This window comes from Corylus avellana, unplaced genomic scaffold (assembly GCF_965113065.1).
Source record: "Corylus avellana unplaced genomic scaffold, dhCorAvel1.hap1.2 HAP1_SCAFFOLD_228, whole genome shotgun sequence".
In the NCBI taxonomy this organism is placed as follows: Eukaryota; Viridiplantae; Streptophyta; class Magnoliopsida; order Fagales; family Betulaceae; genus Corylus; species Corylus avellana.
Genome location: NW_028290612.1, coordinates 4,665 through 27,545, shown reverse-complemented (window position 1 = coordinate 27,545; position 22,881 = coordinate 4,665). Strand labels below are relative to the sequence as shown.

Sequence of the window (22,881 nt, the reverse complement as noted above, 5' to 3'; positions counted from 1 at the left end):
GCTAATTAAGATGTAAATACATGTTTTAAAACCAAAATTCAACATGTATGCTTGTCAATTTAACTAAATGACATGCTAATTTAACAAAGTGTTCCTGTGCTCAAGAATAATTGCTTGTAATAGCCAAATGTTATTTCAAATTATGAGCATTCAAGCACACGCAGAGTAGTAGCAACAAATGTGCAACTCTTGCGTTGTGGAGTTATTAAGAATTATTCTTACACTTCTACAATACAATAGAATACCACTAGAAATAACATTGTATTTAAAAGAGGGGTAAATTTAAATAATGTAGATTCCCCTAAGCTTCTTTGCAAACCTATGCATTGTCTTCAAGAAATGGGTAATCGGTGTAACCACTATTGGAAATGCTATTAAGGTGAATTTAACTACTCTTTTGGAAATGCTCTAATGTTGGCACAAGAATATATGTTAGCCACAGAGAAGTGACTGCAAAATGGATTGTTAGTGTTAGTAATTTTGATGTATACACTGGTTCCTGAAGAAGTTACTAGCTAGCACTTGTGATAGCTTTTATTGATCTTTTATCAGTAAGTTCACTTTTCATTTCCTAAAGAATAAATAGAACGGGTTAAATGCAATTTTGGTACGTGTAGTTTGGCCCAAAATCAAATAGACCCCTCGGTTTCAACTGGTACCTGTGATTATTGAAAATACACACATGGTACTTTCGTTCATGTTCCATCCAAATATTTAACAGATCTCCATGTCAGCACGCTTAAAATGGTGACATTTGTCCTGAATGCCACATATTGATGCCAAATCAGCAAATTAGGTAATGTGACATTATATCATAGGTGGTACCTATGCTTTTGGTGCCACGTATAATGCAAAAACTAATAAAATAATGAGAACTAAAATAATTTTTTTAAAAAAAATGGTAGAAATTTGGGGGTGGCCAGCCGCTACCATTTTACCTAGGGGGTGGCTTCCAATGGCCAACAAGGGGGAGGCTGAACCACCCTAGCCACCCCATTTGGGTGTCCGGTTGCCCCCAATTTTTTACCCTTTTTTTTTTTTTTTTGTAATATATACATCAGTTACCCTTATTTTATTATTTTTCCAGCATAGGTACTACCTATGATATAATACTACGTCATCCAATCTTCTGGTTTGGCATTAATATCTAGCATTCGCAACATGTGTCATCATGTTACGCATGCTGAGGTGGAGATCCGTTAAATATTTAGACGGAAATACGAAATGTGTAGTTTCAATAATCATAGGTACCACCTGGGACACTTTTTAAAAATGAAAGGTCTGTTTGATATTGGGCCTAACTACATGTATCAAAATTGCATTTAACCCTAAATAAAAACCATTCTTACTTTTTCTGCTTATCACATCAGCAACGGGTTCGACAAAAACACTCACACAAATGATCCAGGTCATTTCTTTAATATCTTTTGTCTTCGATCTAATATAATCCTCATGACCTTGTTAGTTCCCCCTTCAAATATCAAGAACAAAGCTTGTTTTATGATGTCATTTTCTGTCGTACTTTAAAAACTTCTCGGTTACACCTCTTGGGTAAAACTGAGGTAAATGTATAGAATACATACACTATTGTAGTTTTACTTCTTGACAAGCCACGGTTTTAATTGATGCCTTTTCATTAGAGAGCCATTGGGTCATGCCAGTCTATAGGAGAATATGGTGCTTAAATAGAGGAGAAGCTGGGAAACCAAAGAGAGAGAAGGAGAGAAAATCATTTTCTCATAATTTTATTCTATCAAAATCTTATTTCATTGAAGTATGAGACACTTAAATAGACTAAAAGAACAACACTCATTTATTAAATTGCCTAAAATACTATATAACAATCACCTATTTATTGAATTACCCAAAAAAAAAACCATTAACACTTCAAATTAAATTCTACATAATCTCGTAAATTTCTGGCTTTTTGCATCATGAATTGTCTTCAAGAAATGGATAATCAGTGTAACCAACAACCGGATCAGAGATATAGAATGTTTCTCTATTGTACTTGTTGAGAGGAGCATTCAGCTTAAATCTCTTTGGCAAATCTGGATTGGCTAAAAACAGACGACCATAAACAACAAGATCTGCATGGTTTTCAGCAATGGCATTGTTCCCGTCTTCCCTTTCATAACCTCCCGCAACAAGAAAAGTACCCCTAAAAGCCTTTCTCATTGGCAAAAGACTATGTGGGGACTCACTTTTTTCTCCAACTGTCTTCATTCTTGGCTCAACCATGTGGCAATAAAGAATACCATATTTGTTTAAGGACTCTGCCATATAAAGCCCTAATGCTTTTGGATTAGAGTCTTCAGATTCCATATAGTCTGCAAAAGGAGATAACCTTATTCCAACTTTGTCTGCTCCTATCTCATTAGCAACAGCTTCAACTACTTCCAAAGCAAATCGACAACGATTTTCAAGGGATCCACCACATTGGTCTATTCGATCATTCACCCCATCTTTCATAAATTGGTCAATTAGGTAACCATGGGCCCCATGGATCTCAATTCCATCAAAACCTAGGTATAAAGATAAAAATTATTATTTTACAAAGCGAATAGGTATAATGTTAAAGATCATGCTTGCTTGATATTAAAAAACAAGAAGAGCTTATGAAATGAAAACTCACCAGCTTCAATAGCATTCTTTGCTGCAATTCTAAAATCATTGGCAATTTGAGCAATTTCATCTGTCGTTAGCCGCCGTGGAGGAGTGAAATGTGCACCATCAAGTCCCTCAACGGTCAAAGGCTTGTCAGTAGAAGAAATTGGAGCTTGCCCATTTGGCTGAAAATCTGTAGACAAACAATATGAAAATCTTAGAAAACATTAAATTCTCTCCATGCACAGCAAAATAGTCAAATGACAAACCTTGATTTGAAACCCTCCCTGCATGCCAAAGTTGACAAAAGAAGACTCCACCTTTGGCGTGGACAGCATCCACGATGGGTTTCCATGCTTCAACTTGCTCTTTTGTCCATATACCGGATACATTAGGATACCTTTACAACATCAAAGAAACCTAACAATCATAAAGTCTTGAAAGCAAGATTGACTAAAATTTATTTGAGCAAGTGAGTCTCATTTATGCTCTTTCACAATTTTAAAAAAATTTGCCAAACTATAATAGTTAAAATTACCCCAAAGCGGTGTCAGAAACTCCAGTTGCTTCAGCTATTAAAAAACCACCTTTAGAAGTTCTCTGAGAATAATATAAGATAGCATGTGGCTGAGGAATATTACCATAAAATCTCATTCTGGCTAGTGGTGCCAATACTACTCTGAAAATAAAAAGTAAATGATAAATTAACTAAGCCAAGAAAGACATTTTTTTTATTCCGAAGAAAATAAAATTATCTCGAATCACATATATATTACCCATAGCAAGTTTGGGAAGAATAAACAAATAATCCATTTATGAAATGATTATGGCAGAAATAAGGACAGCTTCATTTTTTCAGCTGTGGACTATATATATTAAATGTGGAGAGGCCTCCCATTTATAGTATATATGTCTAAATTGTAATAAGTTGAAGTGAATAATTACAAGTGAGATTGAAATGATAGTTTTAGGAGGAAAAAAAAATTATTTTATCAAAAAAAGAATTTGGAAGGTGCAAACCTATGGCATAGATTGAAGTTCCCCATTTTATATGGAGTAAGAAGAGGATTAATGGTGGGAGCTTGAGCCATTTTTATTGATTCTTTTCTGTTTTCTTCCACGGCTTGTGTGTTTTGTAGTTTGGTTGGGGAATAAAAAATTGCCAGACCCAATTGGGTATTTATACATGTACACATTGAATAGGAAAAAGAGGAAAAGTAAGGAGGTTATATTCCGATTTTCAAACATATTTGTCGTTGGTGATGTCTATTATGACGTCTAAGAAAAAAAAAACGTCTGCCATGACGTTTGTAGTAAGATTGACCATCCTCCGCACTACGATTATCTGCCAGTTTTGCTGACTAATGACAGGAGTTAGACATCGCCCTTTCAAAATTGTAATTGAGATAATGTCTTCTAAGATTAACAAAAAGATAAAAATATCTTTATATAGATTTCTTAATAAGACAAAAATATCGTATAAATTAGAAAAAATTAATTAATTAATTTTTTTGAAAAACGAAAATTTTAATTTTAAAAAAAAAAAAAAAAAAAAAAAAACGATTTTTTTTAAAAAAAAAAATTTTTACAAACGAGATTTTTTTATAAAAAAAAAAATATGAATTTTTTTTTTAAAAAAAACAGAACTTTTTAATTTTTAAATTTGGTCACCACTTGGATTTTTTATATATTTTTTTAGTTTTAATTTTTTTTCTAGAAGTTTTAATATTTCTTGTTTTTATTTACTAAGGGTAGTTTCGTCATTGGGGGGAATATTGACAATTTTTTATAGTTTGGGGGCGCATAGTCAATTAGGTGGTAGTTTGAGGGGAGTATGTTGACTTTTTCCAATTTTATTCTTTGCTTATTCATATCTTTAACTTAAAAAAAAAAAAAAAAAAAAAAAACCAAAAAAAACCAAAAAAACCAAAAAAATCAAAAACAGAAAAACAAAAATAAAACAAAAATCAAATAGCTTTCTTTCGTTATGACCTTAATTGGAACGGCTGTTATGGCCAGAGCTTAGACTTCGATATGTCTTTTTGGCCGGAATCGAGACTCCGATGACTTTGGCCGAAATTTGGACATATTATGGCTAGTATCGGCTATAATGGCTGAAATCTGATAAAGAAGATGCTTCAACGATTTTAGTTATAGTTTTTTTTAGGGAAAATATAAAAAAACACCCCAAACTACTAGTTGTTTGTAATATAGCCCCCCAATATTCAAAAGGTATTAAATTAACCCCCAAATTAAACTACCAAAATGTATAAAAAATGCCACTTATTTTTTTTTTATATTCTTATAATACCCCTATTCTTTTAACAAATAAAATAATTGTTAAAAAAAACCAAACAAAAGAATAGGGGTATTATAGGAATATAAAAAATAAGTGGCATTTCTTATACATTTTGGTAGTTTGGGGGCTACTTTAATACATTTTAAACATTGGGGGTTATATTGCAAACAACTGGTAGGTTGGTAGGCTTTTTAAAATTTTTCCTTTTTGATAAGCGCCGAATGTTGCACATTCAAGCCCCTTAATTTACATATGATAATTCCTTAACATTGTTATTTGTTTGATTTTGTTTTATTTTTGTGTTTCAGGTCTTATTTGATAAACCATTGAAAATTGGACTTAAAAGGGCAAAAAGCTGGGCATTCTGGATCTAAGATGAAGCGCAGCTATTCCTGAGCTCGAGCGCACCTGCACTCGAGCATCTGCGGCCAAGGATCGTGCGCATAACAGCTAGGCTCGAGCGAACTCGGGCGTATATTGCACGGCAGCAATCCTTTTCCAGCGTGGACTTGGTTTTCAGTCTCCCAATTGGACTGGGAGACTGACCTCCGGTTTTCTAAGGGTTTCTAGGGTTTTTAGGGTTTTTCTAATCCCTATAAATAGGACTCTAAACATTATAAACAGACACACCGCTTTTTAGAGTAAAAATTCAGTAAAATTGTCTGTGGATCTTAGAAGATCATGAACGGCTAAACCTATTGTGAGGTATTGATGTAACCCTTTCCAAGCACAATGGTTTGATTGTATTTAATTTCTAGTTTTTTCAATTTATGCATGTTGATTGTATAACCTTGAGGATTGCTATATTTGATTTTTGTTCTTCATATTAAATGCAATTGTTCTTAAATTCTAATTCAATATTAGTAAAATTCTTATCTTGTCTTATAAATTATTTTACTATTATTGAACTTAAATTATTCTTATTTTCTGTGATTATAAGAATGATGGTTATACAATGGTTCTTAATTGACATGCAATCAATAGGGCTAGATAGACCATACCTAGGAAAGACGGATCGTACTACACCATAGTTTAATGTAATTTAGGTAGACGATCCGTGCCAACTAAATATGGGTTATGCTCTTCCATTGATTGTATGAAATTATTTTCATGTGTTTTCTAGTTTAAATTATAACATGCATAGAATGAATTGCTAGAATTAAATATGGTTAACCATTGATGTGCGGATAGTGGTGAAGTCAATATCCTACTCTCTTTTTGTGAAAAATACCAAACAAAAGAATAGGGGTATTATAGGAATATAAAAAAATAAATGGCATTTTTTATTCATTTTAGTAGTTTGGAGGCTACTTTAGTACCTTTTAAACATTGTGGGTTATATTGCAAACAACTAGTAGTTTGTGGAACTTTTTTATATTTTTCCCTTTATTTTAGCTACTCAAAATTTAATTTTTTTTATTTTAGCTACTAAATTTTCACTACAAATTCCAACGGATTAACTATTTCTCTGTCTACTTTCTTTAAATATATATATATATTTTTCAATCCTCTCTCTCACGACGACAAAAAGGTCACAACCCACATTATTGATCAGTTGGCCATGTGGGGCGAAAATTGGCATGGGTACTGTTTTGCGCTTGAGAACAACCCGCATTATTGATCAGTTGGCCATGTGCGGCGAAAATTGGCATGGGTATTGTTTTGCGCTTGAGAAAGTGATTCTTGTACTGGATTTGATTTAATAGTACTGGGTTTGATTATGAGCTTCTTCACGTTTTGTCCAAATTTTAAACTGGTTCCTCTAACAATTTTCTATATGTTTAATATGTCTCAATTTACGTACCCAAAGTCTATCTCAGCGTCAAAATTAACAGTTTTTCTTCTAATGCTATAAATTTAGAAGATTAGAATGGTGACGAATATGGTTTTGTTCAAGGAATTGGGCCTCTTGTTTTGTTTCTATTATTATTATTTTTTTTGTAAGGTTGGCTTAGCTCTTAATGATACAACATTGATATTAAGTGTTGATATGAACGTTGGTGTGTCCATTGAAACGTACAAAAAAATGATAGAGAGACCTATTTAAAATCTGTGCAAAACTTAATTAAGGACCATATTCTTGAAATTAGAACATAATGACTAAATTCACATTAAATAAAAACTTAGGAGCTAAATATGATTTTTTATGTTGATCCCCATCATGACCTCCAACAATTATGTTGATCCCCATCTTTTTATTCTACTTGTCCACATGTAATATTTCTCACCTAAGTTTGTTCACGTGTTTATTCTTTTTTGGGTGTTTGTACAGAATAATTTTTTAAAGTTTTTGAAAATTTTAAAGGAAAAGTACATTTTACTCCCCCTAAAATTTGGGGCAATTTTTAATTCAACCACCAATGTTTTAATTTTTGCAATGTATCCTCTCAAACTTGTAAAATTTTTTTCAATTCGACCAATTTTATCCAAAAATTTTCATATTGTCCCTAATTTTTTTTTTTTTTTTTTTTATAAAAAAATTTTAAAAAAATATTACGGCCACCCCTTTGGCCATATGGCCATTTTTGCAACCCCCAAATTTTCTTCTTTTTTTTTCTTTTTTTTTTATAAAAAATAAAAAAGTAAAAAAAAAAATTAGGGGCAATATGGGAAATTTTGGATGAAATTAGTCGAATTAAAAAAAAATTTTCAAGTTTGGGGGTTGCATTGCAAAAATTGAAACATTGGTGGTCGAATTGAAAATCGCCCCAAACTTTGAGGGGGTAAAGTGTAATTTTCCCAATTTTTAATTTAACAAGGCAAGGAGAAGAGGGCTCGATTTTTTTTAGTCAACTCAACTTTCTTTTTCTTTTTCTTTTTTTGATTGTGAATATGAAAAAAAAAAAAAAAAAGTTTGAGATTATAATTGGACGGTGATTAAAAAAATTAAAGATATATTATAAAAAAATATATATATAATTAAAAAAATATTAAAATATTAAAAAACAAAATTTAAAATTTAATATATATATTAGGGGTAGTTTTGAACTACTCCTAGGGGTGGCCGGACCACCACCAAGGAGTGGATCAGCCACCCCAGGTGTTTAGGGGTGGCTGAGCCACTACTAGGGGGTGGATCAACCACCCTTTAAACTGATGAGGGTAGCCGAGCCACCCCCAACAACAATTTTGGGGTTGCCCAAAAACTGCTTGGGGATGGCCGAGCCACCCCCATACTCTTAGTGGTGGTTCGGCCACCCCTAACTATTTATATATTTTAAAAATGTTTATTTATAATTCTTATTAGTTAAGTTGAAAATTTTTGAGTTAAGTTGAAATTTTTTTAGTTGAGTTGAATTGAGATTAAAAAGTTGCCAAACGTGAATTTAGAAAAGAATTGAGCTGAGTTGGTAAAAATATGTTTCCCAAATAAGTCGTATAACTCTATGAGATTTCGGTGGTAAATGATGACCAAATGAGGGCTAGAGTTTTAGGATGGTAAAAAAAAAAAGAATTTATGATAATATCAAGACAACAAAATATTAGTGATATACTAAATATTTTTTTATACATAAATTAGATTATATTTTCACTTTACCTATGACTATAAATATGATTATGTGATTCAAGTAATGCTGAGGTGACTCCACTATACATGTAATAGGCGACATTAGTCCCTTGGTGACCGACTCTTTTCCTTTTCTTTTTAAGATATTGTTATGGTTTGTTAAAGCAGTTTTTCGTATGGCTGGACCAAAAAGAAAAAGTAATTAAGGAATGGAAACACTCTAATACTTAAGTTAACATGTTTATTTGGAGTGAAATAAATTGATAAGGCAGGATTTTGGGGAGGCTAAGAGTGGGATATGTGGGATGTTTGATCAAGTTGAGAGATCTTGGTGGATGCAATTGTTATCCTATGGTTTTTTTTCAAGTGAGTAATTATAGAAGTCGCTTTTATATCACTTTTGTGTCCCTAAAAAAATCAGGTGGCTTTTAAAATTACAATTTGATCAAAATCTATTAATCAATCACAAGCCTAATAGTGATTTTAAGACCCATATCATCATTAGAGGGACACAAAAGTGACTTCTAGTATTACTCGAGAGGGACTCATGGAAGGTTTTATCCCCAACATAATTATACAAGAAATGTTAGACTCTAATAGTTTTGCTATGATTTTTTTTTTTTTTTTTTTTAATGCTACTTTCTAGGTTTGATCGTGAGCATTTGTAAAATTTGTATACAAAATTGGAATAATGTTAAATTTTGTAAACAACATTTTATCAATCAAAACTTGTTATCCAATTTCATGTAGAGCTTCTTTGCAAGTCTGCGAACTGCATTCGTTTGCTCATCTTCTAACATGATTAACTTGCCACCCTTCTAAATTATTCAGAATAACTCTGGCATCTTTAATCAACTGATTGTACCAACTCAAAATTTTCCTTTTATTTTCAATCACTGTACAACTTGAAGAGTATCTCCTTCTAATACAACCTTCTGCAACCCCACCCCCTGCAAAGAACAACAACGGCCAAAGCTTTCTCTTGAAAGTTTGCTGACGTGTCAATAGTTTATAGGTAGATAATGTTTATTGTCCAAATTGCTTACTTAAGTTTAGTAAACAGTTTAAATATGTTTCTATTTTTGGCCAACAAGTGTAATTTAGAATTTTGCAGATGGCCCATTAAGATGTAAATAGATCTTTTAAGACCAAAATTGAACATGTATGCTTGTCAATTTAACTAAATGACCTGAAATATAATAATTTTAACAAAGTGTTCCCATGCTCAAGAATCATTACTTGTAATAGCCAAATGCATTTCAAATTATGAGTACTCAGGCACACAGGTAGATCAGCACCAACAAATGTGCAATTCTTACGCTGTGGAATTATTAAGAATTGTCCTTGCACTTGTACAATATTACAATATAATAACTTGACTTAAATGAGAGGCAATTTTGGACAATTTAAATTTCCCAATGCTCCTTCACAAACCTAAGCAGTGTCTTCAAGAAAAGGATAATCGGTGTAACCAATAACAGGATCAGAGATGTAGAATGTTTCTCTATTGTACTTGTTGAGAGGAGCATTGAGCTTAAATCTTTTAGGCAAATCTGGATTGGCTAAAAATATACGACCATAAACAACAAGATCTGCACGGTTTTCAGCAATGGCATTGTTCCCATCTTCCTTGTCATAACCCCCAGCAACCAAAAAAGTACCCTTAAAAGCCTTTCTCATTGGCACTAGACTGTGTGGGCATTCACTAATTTCTCCTACGGTTTTCATCCTTGGCTCAACCATGTGGCAGTAGAGAATCCCATATTTGTTTAAGGACTCTGCCATATAAAGGCCCAATGCTTTTGGATTAGAGTCTCCAGATTCCATATAATCTGCAAAAGGAGATAGCCTTATTCCAACTTTGTCTGCTCCTATCTCGTTTGCAACAGCTTCGACAACTTCTAGAGCAAATCGACAACGATTTTCAAGAGATCCACCATATTGGTCTGTTCGATCATTCACTTCATCTTTCATAAATTGGTCAATTAGGTAACCATGAGCTCCATGGATCTCAATTCCATCAAAACCTATGTATAAAGACAAAAAAATATTATTTTACAAAGCCAATAAGTATAACCTTCAAGATCATGTTTGACATTAAAAAACAAGAAACTAGACAATGGTGTAATAAACTCATTTCCCCAAAATAAAACTCATATGTTTTCTGTTGCAATGGCTCTCAAAATTGATTAATATGGTAAAAACTATCATCACAGTTTTTCTCCCCACACCCCCCCCCCCCCCGACCCCCCCCGATATGTTTTATCTTGCTTAAACCCAAGAGCAATTTTTATTTTTACTTCTTACAAAATTCATATTTATTTCATGAAATGAAAACTTACCAGCTTCAATAGCATTCCTTGCGGCAAGTCTAAAATCATTGACAATTTGAGGAATTTCATCTGTCCTTAGCCGCCTTGGAGGAGTGAACTGTGCAACATCAATTCCATTAGCTCGAGTTTGAGGGGTTAAAGGCTTGTCAGTAGAAGAAATTGGAGCTTGCCCATTTGGCTGAAAACCTGTAGACAACAATATGAAAGAAAAAGAAATATCTGAATCAAAATTAGTCTGAATTTTTCATTGTAGAGTGTCCATTGCATGCATTTGGAAAGAAATCATTAACCAACACTTAAAAAAAAAAAAAAAAAAAAAAAAAAAAGAGAAGAATTTAGATCGGTTCTAAGTACTTAGAACAGGATGTTTCCTCACAAAGCTCCCATAAAAAGAAGATTTCCACTAGCAGAAGAACTAAATATCAGAGACCCTTGTATCACTTTGAAACCCACAAAAATTGAAAAAATTCACTTCTTTTAGATCATGAAAGCATAACAGCTACATTATTGATGGGAATTCCATAAATATTAGCCTCCAAAGCGCAAAAGTACAAGATCTTAGAGCTGGCTAACACGCCAAAAAGTGGTGGTTGGCTGCGGCCAACTGGTTACCACTAAAGTTAGGACACAAAAGGATGATTTGACATAGCAAAGATAGAGCAAGAGGTGGCTGCCTATCAGCAATAATTACTACAAGAGTATTTAAATACAAAAGAACACCTCACTTAAAGAACGATGCTTTTGAAAAATTGACATGCTAGAACTATATTATATAAAACTGCTTTTTCACTGAAATGACTACATCAGAAGCGATATTTTGGACCAACTATAGTCTATAGTGATTCAATTTTGTTAAAGCAAGTGGTGTCACCTAATTGATATATCTCATATATTTAAAGACACTCAATAAAATTGACATATGAGAGTTAGAAGACAACATGCCCCTCCCGTTGAGGCAATGATCCCCCTAGGATCAATTGTGGGAAAGACCCACCTCTAACTCTCCTTTTTTCCTCTCTGCTGCATTGAATAGGAAGAAAAAAAAATCCATTCAAACTACAAAGGACAATGCAAAAAAAATAACAACAGCAATGGTAGATTTTTTTTTCTTTTCAAAAAAAGGATTATTGCTTCAAAAATCCACTTGAGTCCTTTGACTCTCTCACTGCTCACCACTTTTGCTAATTTCGTATACAAAAATTACGTTTGTACCCACCCATATGAAAAGTTTAAAATAAAAGGGCAAATTTCACGAAATACAAAAGTTCAAATTTTCAAGCCAATTAGTGCTCCTTGAAAAATATGTTACATTTCAAATATGACACTCATTACGAACTGAGGGGGTAGGAGTACTCTACAAACCAACACAAGGATATTTCAACTGTCAATCAAAACTTCCATCTAATATGAATATCTACTAAATATGTTCACATGCAATGCTTCCTTCTCGATCAACCTTAGCAATTAATAGTTTGGAGCCACAATTTGTAGCCCAAAGCCACTCACTTGCTTATCATGAATTCTTTAATACCAAGTTTTGTCATTCAAACCATCTTAGAAAACATTCAACTCTCTTTCCATTCATAACAAAAGTTCAGTCGCCAACCAATTCATCGTTAGAAGAGAAGAAATAAAGGTGTTAGTCAAAGACAAACCTTCATTAGAAACCCTCCCCACATGCCAAATCTGACAAAAGAAGATTCCACCTTTGGCATGAACAGCATCAACGATGGGTTTCCATGCTTCAACTTGCTCTTTTGTCCATATACCAGGTGTATCAGGATACCTTTACAATATCAAAGAAACCATAGAAGTCATAAAATTTTCAAGGCAAGAAAGGGAACCCCAAAATGGAGATTGTCTCAAGTGTGGAACATTGAAAGAATTTGCCAAACTGCTATAGTTAAAATTACCCTTGAGCAGTGTTAGAAACTCCAGTAGCTTCAGCTATTAGAAGACCGCCTTTGGAGGTTCTTTGAGAATAATATAAGATAGCATGAGGCTGAGGAACATTGCCATAAGATCTCTGTCTGGTCAATGGTGCCAAAACTACCCTGAAAATAGAAAGCAAATAATAAATTAACTAAATCAAGCAAGAAATCTCTCTATACTGAAGAAAATAAAATTATCTTAATCACATATATATTTCCCGTAGCAAGCTTGAGAAGAATAAACAAACAATTCATTAATGAAATGATTATGTCAGAAACAATTCATTCACACTTTCATCCGTGGGCCACTCAATTACAATCAATTAGACGAGGTTTGACAAATTGAGGAAGAAAAAAAAGTCAGCATCATCGAATAGATTTTGTGTGTAATATAATGTTTTTCCTTGTGAGTTGTGAAGAATATAGTAACCAATTGTCAGAGACACAGAAAGTAATTGATATGATCTACAATAACTTTTTCTTTGAGCTCGTTCATGATTAAAGGATAACCAGATTGCAGGTTAAAACAGATAGATTTCAAAGAAATGCAGCATCGGAGTGGGGGAGAGGAAGCTAAGGATCCTCAATGTCCTCTTTCTAATAAAAGTACTGATTTACTTGTAAAAGGAAATAAATAAAAAAGAAAGAGATTTTCACAAACGCCTTTCTTTTGGTAATTATACCAAGTGGGATTTTTCACGAACAAAATAATAATGATTGCAACCAAAAAAGAAACAAAACCCATCACATATAATGATCATTCAGATCGTAGAAACAAGCAAAAAAAAAAAAGAATTAAGTAGAAGAAGACTTTGCAAGGGGCACACCTGTGGGATAGATTGAACTTCCCCAATTTGTAAGGAGTAAGAAGAGGAATTGTTGGAAGTTCAGCTGCCATTTCTAAATGAATCTATTCGTTTTCCTGTTCTTCAACTTGTGCGCTTGTACTTTGCCTTCCAATACAGGTGGAAATGAAAAGTGCGCAATACCCAATTGGATATTTATACAAGCGCAAAGGGTTGCAAAAAGATGAAAAATAAAATCAATTGGACAATAACGCATAATAATAAATGCTTTTCGTGACCTTTTTACTGTCGGTGATGTCTGTGAACTGTGATGTCTGCCATGACGTTTCGAGGTGGGTAGCTGCGGATGGCGCCGTCCGATGGATCAGCCTCCCTCACAAACTTAGACGCCAGCATTGACCGTTGGACCAATAATAGTTGGGCTCTTGTTGCTTTTATAATTTTATAGAAATAGTATGATTTTAAATTAAGACAGTTTGTTAAAACATAAAATGTTTTATCCTTAAAAATTATTTTTAGCGAAATTAATTTTTCATGAAAAATAATTTCGTTGAAACTATTTCTTCAGCTTTGGCTCATATGAAAAATTAGCGACAACAAACAATGGTCACCAGCCAAAAACGGTTGGTGAACATCGATGGTGGCGATTAACAGTAAATTTTGACGAGTTTCAATTGCCGACAGTAAATTCAATCGAACGAAACTACAGGAAAGTGCATCCAAGTCATAAATATCTGCATAAATAAAATTGAAAGAGAGCTCACAATTATAAAGAACAGCTTGCACGAAAAAAAAAAAAAAAAAAACTGTCGCTTTCATGGAGCCCCTCATTGCTATGAATTTGGACGTAAGGTTTGTAGAGATTCATGAAAAAACGAAATAGACGTAACCAGATCTAGAGTTAGGTTTCAGGATCTAAATAGGTGTTTAATTAAATCAACAAATCCAAGGGAATGGTCACAAGTATAAAGTATTGATTGCAAGAATATTGCAGCATTAAATAATTAATACTCGATACCAATTTGAACATGTGATGATAGATATGATCCATTGCAACGCATAAATTTAAGATTGTCCAACAATAATCAACAGCAAAATTGGTACAACAATTTCTTAGTACCAATATTTTGCACATGCAAGAAAGAAAAAAAAAAAGAAAAATTGTGAGAATTAGAGTCTCTCGAGGGTGCTGGCAGGAGATAGCTCCAATATTTTAAGTTAGTAGTGTATGAGAGCATTTACGGCCTTCTCACAGAACTTACTAATCAAAATAGCTATAAAAAAAAATTAACTCTGTTTGTGTTCAACATAAAATGTTTTCCTAAAAAATGATTTTTTAGAAAATATTTTTCGGTGTTTGGCGCGTAAAGAAAATCACAATATAAATTACGAAAATGTCCTAACCAAGTTCCAGTGGTTACTGGCTGGGTTCAGCAAGTCCCAACTCGGTCCAAGTAGAGTCCCAACTAGGTCCCGACGAAAAGGGCGAAACCATTTTTTCCTCGTTTATGAAAGAGAAGTTGAGCCCTTGTGGGACAAAGAGATATACGTTTGGAGATGGACTTTAGACAGAAGAGAGTTAACCGTGGGTGTCTATTATTGTATTTAAAAAACATGTGTCTTTTTCTTAGCGAGCTAGCCTATTTACCTGATGCCCCTAACTCTTTGGATGCTTTTTCCTTTCCCTTCATCTCCGCCTCTTCCCCCTCCTTTGGTCCTCTTTTTTTGCTATAGGCTTTTGGATCGGCCATTCTTTGTCCAATCTATTGTCCTTGCCGAACCCACGCCGTTGCTCGCCCCTCAACCTGTCCTCTTCGGCTTCGTCCTGGTTCTTCGCGCTCCAGCCATTTTCCCTCGGCAACCTTCCTCCCCGACGTGGTTTCTGTTTTGGGTTTCTTGTTTTATTTTCTTGTATTCTCTCATTTTTCTTGTTTTTTGCTAGAGTTTGTATTTGTATTTGTTTGTTTATTTTTTTATTATTTTTTATTTTTTTTTGCCTGTGTTTTGCTTCTTTTGTTTCAGCTTGTTAATTAGGTATTGTTTGTGGGTGATACTCATGGGGTTTCACTCAAACGTTTCCCTTCATTTAAGTGTGCTGCCGATCTCCTCTGTACCTGCCCTACCACCCACCGTTCTCTGTTGGGCCTTTTTTCACACCACCCACCGCAATGAGCTTCCAACGCCCCCTTTTGTTTTCGGTTTCCGGCGAGCATGCGATCGGCTCTTCTTTCCAGTTGCTGTCATCCTCTTAGTGTGTTTTTTTTTTTTTGTTAGTTATTTTCTATACTTTTCATTTTTTGTTCTTTCCATCTTGTGTTTGTTTCCCTGTATCGGTTTTGTTTTTGCTTGTAATAATGCTCAGTCCCCTCTCTCGATCTGCCCGCCTGATACCTTAAGGGTAGTTGATTTGGTCCAGACCCTTTGGGTTATGGATGTGAACGTTATCCTGGCTTTTGAGTAGAGAAAAATGAAGAAAAATGAATTTTGGCTTGGGGTTCTCTGCCCTCAATGCCGAGGAATAAGAGCTACTTATACATTAGTTTGAGTCTATTTGGTGTATATCTACTGTTTAATTGAAAAATTAGTCATAGGTTAGTGGATTTTGTTTGAGTCTAGAATATAATACGTCATCGTTGACGCTTGTAACCTCGTACTTTCGATTATGGTTGCTTCAGAGCTTTACTCTGTGTTTTGTGAGCTTTATGCTCGTTTATCATTGAATGAGATTGAACTGTTTAAAAAAAAAAAAAAAAAAATTCTGTCCGTTTTATAATAGCCCTTTTCGTTTGGGTCAGCCCAAGAAGTCTTATAGTAAATAACTAGGCATTCCATTCGCAAATGGGCCGATGAAATTTGCGTACAAGCCCATGGATATCTCAGAGAATATACGACCCGAATCCGCATCTTTGAAAACCTTTCGGTTTTTGTTTTTGGTGTGTAGAGTTGTAAACCCTAGACTGGATCCCTCACCAATCACCGCCCCTATATTTCCCTCCACGCAAACCTAAACCTCTCTTTCCCTCTCTCTCCCTCTCTCTCGTATCACATCTGAAAGAGTGCAAAGGATCTCTGCTAAGCCATGGCTCTGGTAAGTTCTCAAGCGTCTCTCTCTCATCTATATCCCTCTTTTTTGTTAAACAAATTTCTATTTTAGTTTACACTTTGTTGTCATTTAGATATGCATGGGTTATTATTATACGATTTAGTCTTTGCTGAATTCGTTTCAATTGGGCTATTTTTTTTTCTTCTAAATTTCTTTCATTTTTGGATTTTGTGTTCTCTGTTGGTTTGCTTAGAAAAGGAAAGAAATGAAAGAGACTTCCTCAGCTGATGTTTCAACTCAATCTCAAGATTTAAATATTGGGTCTTCTTACTTTTGCTTTTCCTTCCTAACTAGTCCTGTATATATTTTCCGGCACTGTGTGTAGAGACAATAAGTTTGGACGACAATGTGGGAATTTAGGATGACAAGTTTGAGATTGTATTCGTTTCAAATCCTTGGATTTGAATGTGCTTAGTGCCCTTCTACGTAGAAATAGATTTTTAGGTTCAGTTCAATGTTTTTTGTTTTCTTTTGGAAATACGAAGGATTAAATCTAGTATTCTCTGGTTACCATACATTAGGTTCTTTTCTATTGATAGACAACTTGTAATAAAATGGCTTCTCTTCAAAGAACTAAATGTACAGCCAAATGTGGATTTTCTCTCTCTAATTGCTCTTCAATGGAAAGTGAAAATTGTTGGGAACCTGAATCAAGCTGATGGACATGTGCCATTTATTAGGAACCCCTAGTTTTAGATTCATAGGGACGACTCTCATTTAAGTATTTGTTGTGAGTGTAGATTATAATCATCATCATCATCATCATAAACGTAGGTGATTGATGTAAATACATGAGACTGATGTTTATCATCTTTAGGTTCTGCATGCAGGGAACAAAAACAAGAATGCTTACAAGGCACTTATTGCTGCGGAGTACAGTGGAGTCAATATTGAATTGGTGAAGAATTTTGAGATGGGGGTTTCAAACAAAACTCCAGAGTTTCAGAAGATGAACCCTATTGGAAAGGTGGGCTCCTTCAGTAGCAGAAAATTCCTTTCATCTGCAGTATGTTTCTTATGTCTGGGTTTTCTAAAAATGGTTTCTTCTTGTGTAGGTTCCTGTGCTGGAGACACCCGATGGTCCTGTATTTGAGAGTAACGCCATTGCTCGCTATGGTGAGGCTATCTTTTAAACTACCTTTATAATATTTTGAAGGTTTTGGTAAGATTGGAATTTTATAATCATTTATTACTTGCTGCAGTTACGCGCTTGAAGGCCGATAATCCTCTCTTTGGTTCTTCATTGATTGAATGTGTAAGTGAATACAATTTGCTGCCTGAGGATATTAAAAGAGTTATTTGTTACTTTCTATCTATGTCCTCAAGTCCATATTTTGCATATGCTGATTCAGCTTTAATTTGAAATTCCACCTTTTTAGGTTTAAAAATTTTTGTGGTTGCTCTAGTTTAGTTTTTCTCAACTTGGAGTCAATATGGTATGCTGCAAATCTTAAAAAGATTGATAAAATTAATTGTTTTAATCTCACAATACTGTTTGGTTAACCTTAAAATTGAATTTTTTTTTAAGTGAAAAGTCAGTATTATCATAATCAGATGGCATGATTAGTTATCCAAATAAAAAATATTTTTTTTTTGTTTGTAAAGTCCAAACCAAGTGGATTTGGATTTGCATTCTCTAATTCTAATAATAGGCACTGATTCCACGCAACTAAATTTTACCAGTACTATTGCTAGAGTTCTCATAATGCTACTATGCTTGTTAATTTTATCATGCTTATGTTGAGATGGAGTCACTCTTTTTGGCAGGCCCATATTGAACAGTGGATTGATTTTGCATCACTGGAAATTGATGCCAATATTTTGCGCTGGTTCATACCACGAGCTGGTTTTGCAGTGTACCTTCCACCGGTTAGTCAAGTCCCGCTTTTATCTAGTCTGTTCTTTTATATGTAACTACTACTTCGTATATCTGAAATTAGTGGAAATTATTGGGTTATAATTCCTTTTATAATTTTCTCTTATCTGCATGAAGGCCGAAGAAGCTGCAATTGCTGGGTTGAAGAGAGCGCTAGATGCCTTGAATACTCATCTTGCTTCCAACACTTACCTTGTCGGACATTCTGTGACACTGGCTGATATCATTATGATCTGTAACTTGGTTCTGGGGTTTAACCGTATCTTGACTAAGAGTTTTACCTCTGAGTTCCCTCATGTAGAGAGATACTTCTGGACCATGGTTAATCAGCCAAATTTCCGAAAGATAGTGGGTGAAGTGAAGCAAACTGAATCCGTTCCACCTGTTCAGTCTGCAAAGAAGCCTTCACAGCCAAAAGAACCTGCTAAACCTAAGTCAAAAGATGAACCAAAGAAAGAGGTCAAGAAAGAATCAGCACCATCTAGAGCAGAAGAGGCTGTTGAGGAGGAAGAGGCACCCAAGCCCAAAGCAAAGAATCCTCTTGATCTTTTGCCTCCTAGCAAGATGATTCTGGATGAATGGAAAAGGCTTTACTCAAACACAAAGACTAACTTCCGTGAGGTTGCAATTAAAGGTATTTCCCTTATAAGTTCCCCCCCACAAAAAAGTACATTTGAATGGATTCATTCCCATGCTTTAATTTGTGGATGTGGTTAATTCTGTTAATAATTGTGATGCATGAAGGCTGTCTGGTAAATAATTTATGGATTAATTGCTGTGAAACTGTTGGGTGGGTTCCAATATCTCACTTACCTTTATGCTAGCTGGTGTAAAAAGTACTTAAATGCATCTTCTGAAATGCAGTTCAAATTTTCTGCATTGTTTAATGCCCAATTTTGCAGTATATTTTGTCTAGATTGTGTTAATTAGAAATTTATTATTTTTGTATGTCTAGGTTTGAACTGCAAAATTGTGCATTAAACAATTAGAAATGCTGTACTTACTCCCATTTCTTTACATAATTTTTTCATACCCATAGGTGGCTTTTAAAATCACTATTTGATCAAAATCCAATAAAGATCCATCTCATATCCATTGGTAGTTTTAAAAGCCACATGTAGGTGTGAAAAAATTGTGTAAAGAAGTGGGAGTAAGCATAGTATTATTCTTAAACAATTATATATATTAACCAGACAAATCCCAACTTTTAGCAAGTATAGACATGTATGTAAATGAGAGTCTGGGTATGGTATGTATATGTTGGTCAGATTTGGGATTTGTCTGGTTAAAGTTCTAAGTTGGACTTGCAGTCGTTGATTGATACTAGTGAATATATTGGGTTTGATTTAATTCTGATCTACTGGAGAAATACCACGTGTATATCACCGTATTAGTTGAATTTGCATTATATTCGGTGTATAAAGATAAATGTAATGACTCATGAGTAGTGCCTTGACCAAACCTTGTGGCTGTCTGGGCTCTAGCCAGGCTACTGTTTCATCAATATATTTTTCTCTAATTAAATTTTCAGAGAATATAATTATACCATTATTCTTGATCCAAAGTTGCATTCCACATCATCATTGTCTTTCTGTTTGTGTCTACTGTCTTCTTGTGGTACTTGTTTCTTCATCTTTGCTTTGCTTCCTTTTGCCAGGGTTTTGGGACATGTATGATCCCGAGGGCTACTCCCTTTGGTTCTGCGATTACAAATATAACGACGAGAATACAGTCTCCTATGTAACTTTGAACAAGGTGGGTGGTTTCCTCCAGCGTATGGATTTGGCTCGCAAGTATGCATTTGGGAAGATGCTGGTTATTGGGTCAGAGGCACCATTCAAGGTGAAGGGGCTGTGGCTCTTCCGTGGACAAGAAGTTCCTCAGTTCGTTATTAACGAGTGTTATGATATGGAGCTGTACGAATGGAACAAGGTTGACATTAATGATGAAGCTCAGAAGGAGCGTGTAAACCAGATGATTGAAGATTCTGAGCCTTTCGAGGGGGAGGCTTTGTTGGATGCCAAGTGCTTCAAGTGATAAGGATATATATACACATATATTCCTGACAAGTAGTAATTTTTACTGGGTTCTCTCTTTGAAGATCCTAAATTTTTGGTTTACTATTTTTTTTTTTTTTTTGTTCCAAACAAATTGGTAATTTTCTATTAATCTATTTGTAGTTGTTTAATGACGTTGGTATCATCCTATGTATTTGGTCCCATGGAAATGTTGTGGGATATCTCTAGACTTTTAATTAATTAACACTTGATTTTTGTGTTAGCATATGTTGTAATAAGCTTAAAAAATCTCATTTTCATATTATGATCTAAAAAGGCAATTTTACGAAAATTTGAATAAAAAGTGCTTTTTTTTTAAAATTAAAAAAAAAAACTTTTTTCTTTTCAAATATAGCCAAAATAATAAACACCAGAAAATCGGTTTTTAATTGAAATAAAATAATATGTACCTAATTAAAGTTGGTGGTCTGTCGGACTGTCGGTAGTTACTAACTTGAAACATATTCCTTTTTTTTCTTAACAAATGGGGTCCCAAAATAAAAAGATATTGCATTAGAAAGAAAAAAAGAAAAAAAAAGAAAACCAGAAATGCGTAGTAATTTTTGAGATTAGATTTGATGTAATATTTAAGAGTCAAGACTATAAAGAGTATTCTGAACAAACGGTGCTGAAGGTGTGAAGCATAGTGCATGGTAGATGCGCATGATAGCCAGATCAAGTTATTTGACCATTTTGACGTGGTCAGGTCATTGGTTCTGTAATCTGTTTGGTGAGGACGCGCTTCTATTTTTCGGAAGACTCTTCCTTATTATTATTATTTTACTTTATTTTTCAATTTCCATAGAGAGGGAGGCGCGGAGAGAGAGAGAGAGGGAGCGAGAAGACATGATTGGAATTGGAAGCCCAAGATCTCTGCGATTCTCGTTTCTGTTTTGCTTTATCCATCTGCAATTACTTACAGGTCTCTCTCTCTTTCTCTCTCTCTCTCTCTCTCTCTCTCTATATATATATATATGTGTGTGTGTGTGTGTGTAGATTTGGGGGTGAGTGATTATTATTGTTAAGGCAATTTTTAAAATTCAAAAATTGTGCAAAACATTCTTCTGTTTCTTATGTTGTTCTGGATAGAATATCTCAGCTCAAGCTTTGCCAAGCAGTATTTCTAGCTTCAGTTGAATTACGGTATAGATTTTGAGAAATTTTGTCCTTGAACTTGGAGGGAAACACCTACATGATAAGGATTTTGTTAGAATTGTTTGTAATTTGGAATTATTGTTAGAATTGTTGAAAATGATTTGGAAATTTGGAAAATTTGTGATAATGCTCGACTAAAGAATTGAAATTTCTAGGTTTTTCTTCTTTTCGCTCCCTGTACTATGTAATTAGCGTGTTGCAGTTGTATTCCCTGCTTCTCTGGGCAAAGGTTTAGATGAAATTTGCTTCTATGGGCAAGATTCAAAAATTTAGATTTTGTTTTTCTCTGTTTCTTTGCAACCAAATATGTAACTGCACAATTTAGATACAATCTACCTAGTGAATCCGACTTTTTTAGTTTTATGGGCTTCTGCTTCTCTACAATTACATGGACTTGCATGAAAGAAATTGGGATCCGAAAATTGTTGTTGTTTTGCCGATACATAGTCTAAAAATTTGTGTGTATCTGAAGGCTTGGCAAGTGAACCATCAAATTCAGAAAAGGAAAATAAAGCTGCGAGTCATGGTACTTCAAGTGGGTCTGTAGGGGTCAAGGTAGCCATTGTATGCCTCGGTGTGGTGGCGGTTTTGGGTTTCTGTGTGCTTTTATTCAAGATATGGCAAAAGAAGAAGAGAGAAGAGCAGCATGCCCGTCTCCTTAAGCTGTTTGAAGATGACGATGAGCTCGAGGTTGAACTTGGTATTCGGGATTGAGATCCTTGCTCATTTGTGTATTGGCTGTATTTTGTCTATCATAATATTGTTTTCGCTTCTCTGTTAGTATAGGTCATTTGAAACTATATAATTGCAATTTTTCTGCTCTGAATCTTTATTGTATAATGGTTTGTAGATCTTATATTCTTTGTGCTTATAGGTGATCTAATTCAAGGGATTGTTGGTTTTCCCAAGAAATGAGTATGTCTCTCACTTAGATTTTCTTATGACTTTGGCTTTACGATTCTAATAGCTCCCTCTCATTCTTTCCCCGTGCCTTCCCCTTAATTTTGTGTTCATACATTGTCTTTTAATATGTTCTCATTTCCTGTCACCAATGCATCTTATTGTGAAACAATAATGAAAGTTGCATTTTACTCCATGATAGGAAACTCCATCGTGTTCCACTTCTACTAATTTAGTAACTAGAAATGCACTACCACTATCTAGTAAGAATAAAAACCTGAATTGCAATTAGACAAGCAGGGAAAA

At 34.3% G+C, this 22,881-nt stretch overlaps 4 protein-coding genes across 4 annotated transcripts; 2 read left to right on the top strand and 2 right to left on the bottom strand.

Moving 5' to 3' along the window:
• Positions 1 to 1,932: 1,932 nt before the first annotated feature.
• LOC132180755 (12-oxophytodienoate reductase 2-like) lies at positions 1,933 to 3,713 on the bottom strand. Its single transcript, XM_059593687.2, has 5 exons — positions 3,628 to 3,713; positions 3,146 to 3,286; positions 2,877 to 3,007; positions 2,636 to 2,800; positions 1,933 to 2,525 (listed from the first exon to the last, which is right to left on the bottom strand). The coding sequence occupies exons 1-5, from the start codon at positions 3,696 to 3,698 to the stop codon at positions 1,933 to 1,935; spliced, it is 1,101 nt and encodes a 366-aa protein (XP_059449670.2). The 5' UTR covers positions 3,699 to 3,713.
• A 5,919-nt stretch (positions 3,714 to 9,632) lies between these two features.
• LOC132180754 (12-oxophytodienoate reductase 2) lies at positions 9,633 to 13,872 on the bottom strand. Its single transcript, XM_088512101.1, has 5 exons — positions 13,506 to 13,872; positions 12,661 to 12,801; positions 12,403 to 12,533; positions 10,757 to 10,933; positions 9,633 to 10,441 (listed from the first exon to the last, which is right to left on the bottom strand). The coding sequence occupies exons 1-5, from the start codon at positions 13,574 to 13,576 to the stop codon at positions 9,849 to 9,851; spliced, it is 1,113 nt and encodes a 370-aa protein (XP_088368227.1). The 5' UTR covers positions 13,577 to 13,872; the 3' UTR covers positions 9,633 to 9,848.
• Positions 13,873 to 16,424: 2,552 nt separating this feature from the next.
• LOC132182992 (elongation factor 1-gamma) lies at positions 16,425 to 20,743 on the top strand. The gene is made up of 7 exons (XM_059596378.2): positions 16,425 to 16,572; positions 17,405 to 17,554; positions 17,643 to 17,703; positions 17,790 to 17,842; positions 18,355 to 18,456; positions 18,581 to 19,097; positions 20,121 to 20,743. The coding sequence occupies exons 1-7, from the start codon at positions 16,564 to 16,566 to the stop codon at positions 20,498 to 20,500; spliced, it is 1,272 nt and encodes a 423-aa protein (XP_059452361.2). The 5' UTR covers positions 16,425 to 16,563; the 3' UTR covers positions 20,501 to 20,743.
• Positions 20,744 to 21,181: 438 nt separating this feature from the next.
• LOC132182666 (uncharacterized) lies at positions 21,182 to 22,473 on the top strand. The gene is made up of 3 exons (XM_059595972.2): positions 21,182 to 21,250; positions 21,326 to 21,442; positions 22,148 to 22,473. Exons 1-3 carry the CDS (start codon positions 21,184 to 21,186, stop codon positions 22,387 to 22,389), a joined length of 426 nt encoding a protein of 141 aa, XP_059451955.2. The 5' UTR covers positions 21,182 to 21,183; the 3' UTR covers positions 22,390 to 22,473.
• The last annotated feature ends 408 nt before the right edge of the window (positions 22,474 to 22,881 follow it).

Bases quoted from the DNA above. Each gene is read 5' to 3' on its own strand.
- LOC132182992 (XM_059596378.2), top strand. The intron at 17,704-17,789 runs GTGAGGCTATCT...TACTTGCTGCAG, and splicing joins TAACGCCATTGCTCGCTATG to TTACGCGCTTGAAGGCCGAT. The intron at 19,098-20,120 runs GTATTTCCCTTA...TCCTTTTGCCAG, and splicing joins CCGTGAGGTTGCAATTAAAG to GGTTTTGGGACATGTATGAT.
- LOC132180755 (XM_059593687.2), bottom strand. From the start codon at position 3,698: ATGGCTCAAGCTCCCACCATTAATCCTCTTCTTACTCCATATAAAATG. The intron at 2,801-2,876 runs GTTTGTCATTTG...GTTTGTCTACAG, and splicing joins AGGGAGGGTTTCAAATCAAG to ATTTTCAGCCAAATGGGCAA. The intron at 2,526-2,635 runs GTGAGTTTTCAT...CTTTATACCTAG, and splicing joins AAAGAATGCTATTGAAGCTG to GTTTTGATGGAATTGAGATC.
- LOC132180754 (XM_088512101.1), bottom strand. From the start codon at position 13,576: ATGGCAGCTGAACTTCCAACAATTCCTCTTCTTACTCCTTACAAATTG. The intron at 12,534-12,660 runs GTAATTTTAACT...GATATTGTAAAG, and splicing joins GTTTCTAACACTGCTCAAGG to GTATCCTGATACACCTGGTA. The intron at 10,442-10,756 runs GTAAGTTTTCAT...CTTTATACATAG, and splicing joins AAGGAATGCTATTGAAGCTG to GTTTTGATGGAATTGAGATC.
- LOC132182666 (XM_059595972.2), top strand. From the start codon at position 21,184: ATGATAGCCAGATCAAGTTATTTGACCATTTTGACGTGGTCAGGTCAT. The intron at 21,251-21,325 runs GTGAGGACGCGC...CAATTTCCATAG, and splicing joins TTGGTTCTGTAATCTGTTTG to AGAGGGAGGCGCGGAGAGAG. The intron at 21,443-22,147 runs GTCTCTCTCTCT...GTGTATCTGAAG, and splicing joins CCATCTGCAATTACTTACAG to GCTTGGCAAGTGAACCATCA.